General features: G+C 32.2%; 1 protein-coding gene across 1 annotated transcript; it reads left to right on the top strand.

The window, feature by feature from the left end:
* Positions 1-202: 202 nt before the first annotated feature.
* LOC106408673 lies at positions 203-982 on the top strand. The gene has a single exon (XM_013849398.1). The coding sequence runs from the start codon at positions 203-205 to the stop codon at positions 980-982; it is 780 nt and encodes a 259-aa protein (XP_013704852.1).
* Positions 983-2,280: the final 1,298 nt, after the last annotated feature.

The raw sequence follows: 2,280 nt of genomic DNA, 5'->3' as shown, positions 1-2,280 counted from the left end.
TCATCCAATTCATTTTATTGCTTATGATATATGTTTTATGGATCTCTATGCACTTTTGCTTTCTTTTGTACAAGTAGTGTCAATGTTGTGTGGAAGACTGATATGAACCTTGAGATTTAGTCTTTAAGAAAAAGGTTTTGAATTTGTTTTTCATGGCTAAGTGTTGTTTCTGGTAAATGTTGACATCATTTTAGCAGGAAAAATGCCAAAGGAGAGACCAGTTCCAAGCAACCGGACCAGAGTGTCACCATACCCACTTCGCTCTACAAGGACTCAGAAAGAACCTATCGAGGCACCAGGGCCAAGCCAATGGGAGGATGTCATGTGTGTGATCTGCCAGGAAGTGCCACACAATGCCGTCCTCCTGCGCTGCTCTTCATCCTCTAATGGATGCCGTGCTTACATGTGCGACACGAATTTTCGTCACTCCAACTGTTTCAAGCAGTACCGCAAAAAAAACATGAGCCGCGTAACCAAGGTCTTGAACTGTCCGTACTGCAGAGGAGAGGTTCATGAGGCGATGAAGGTGCAGTCGGGAGGAAGGAGAGCTATGAATGCTAAACCGAGGTCTTGCGCTTTCGAGAACTGCAACTTCTCAGGGACATATTCTCAGCTTAAGAATCACTTGAAAGCTGATCACCCTGGTTCCACCCGACCCTTGGTCGACCAGGAGAGAGTGCGGGCATGGGAACAGATGCAGAGAGCTACTGAGCACAATGATATCATGACTGCAGCTGGTCTCTCGCATGCCTTGGAGGTTTCCTATGAACAGCTTCCCAATGTTCCTCCTCGTCTAGTGATTTTGCATTGGGTCAATGGCGTGGTGCTGAGCATTTTGCATTATGAGCTTCCCAATAGTCTTCCGCAAAGTTTCGTGGTCCGGGCTGGGGTCAATGGGGTGGTGCGGGACTATCTTTTGCGCTTCAACGGGCTTGACACTACTTTGCCTCTCGTGAACATAATTCGTAGATGGACTCTCTGAAGATTCTTAGCCATTGTTCAAAATTTGGATATATAATTAACCCTTTTCTGATGTTTCAAAAATATACATAAGGTTCAATACCATATCATTCATTCTATAATTCATACTAGGTGATTCTCATGTGCTTATTTATAAAGTAAATATATTATAATAACTAACTAAAATTTTACTTTCAATTTTTTTTAATATTTTACATATAACTTTTTTAAATAATATAATATTATTTTAATTACATACGTAATTTTAGATATATAATGTCATGTCAATTTAGTTATTATTTGGATGTATTAAATTATTTCTATCTCTCCAAATTCAAAAATAACTTTTTCTAAACAGATACAATTTCGATTAATTTTTTATTTGCATTTGGGTTAGCTGTTATGTTTGATAGCAAAATAATGTATAACAATATATATATGTCTAAAAATTGAATAGAAAATAACTAAAGTTGACTGAGTCAAAATTAAATAAATGAAAATAAGATAATATGTTGAAATTTATTCTAAATAATATTAAACATAAGAATTAGATTTTCTTGTATATTTTTATTATACGTATATTGGATTATATGAATATAAAGAAAAAATAAATTAAAACAAAAGTAAATATTAAGCAAAACAAAGTTCTTTTTCAATACGGTAAAGTATAATACTTTTAGTTTATTAAAATAATTTAGAGTTATGCTAGTTAAAACAATTTTTTTAATTATTTGATCAAAATATGTTCATAGTAAAGAAGTATTATTAGTTTCCTTTTGTAATATTTTTTATCTTGCTTAAAATATTTGTTTTTAAAAATACACACTGATTTTTGGGATTTGTATGAAAAATCATTTTATATTAGTTAAATATTTTGAAACATTTTATAGATAATGTTTTTCATTTTGTAGTCTGATAAAAATGTAAAATTTTCTATAAAATACTAGTATGCAATAATGAATAAATTATCTCAATAATAGTAGGGCAAATCTCCAAAATAGCACATTTCTAAGTTTATATTACAAAAAATAGCACTCAAAAACTAAAATGACCAAAATAACATTTTATCTTTTGAAAAATTTAAATTTTTTTATTTTTCAAAATTTGAAATCTTATCCCCAAAACCTCACTTCTCAACTCTAAACCCTAAAACCTAAACTCTAAACCCTAAACCCTAAATTCTAAACCTTAAACCCCATCCCTTGAGTGCTATTTTTGTGACTTTTGGCCTTGAGTGCTAGTTTGGGAACAAAAACTTGATTTAGTGCTATTTTGGTCTTTTTCTCATAATGGGTAACTATAAAATATTTTTAAGCGATG

The sequence above is a fragment of the Brassica napus genome, chromosome A2 (genome assembly GCF_020379485.1).
Source record: "Brassica napus cultivar Da-Ae chromosome A2, Da-Ae, whole genome shotgun sequence".
Taxonomy (NCBI): Eukaryota; Viridiplantae; Streptophyta; class Magnoliopsida; order Brassicales; family Brassicaceae; genus Brassica; species Brassica napus.
The sequence above is the reverse complement of the archived record's forward strand: the minus strand, read 5'-3'. Positions and strand labels throughout refer to the sequence as shown.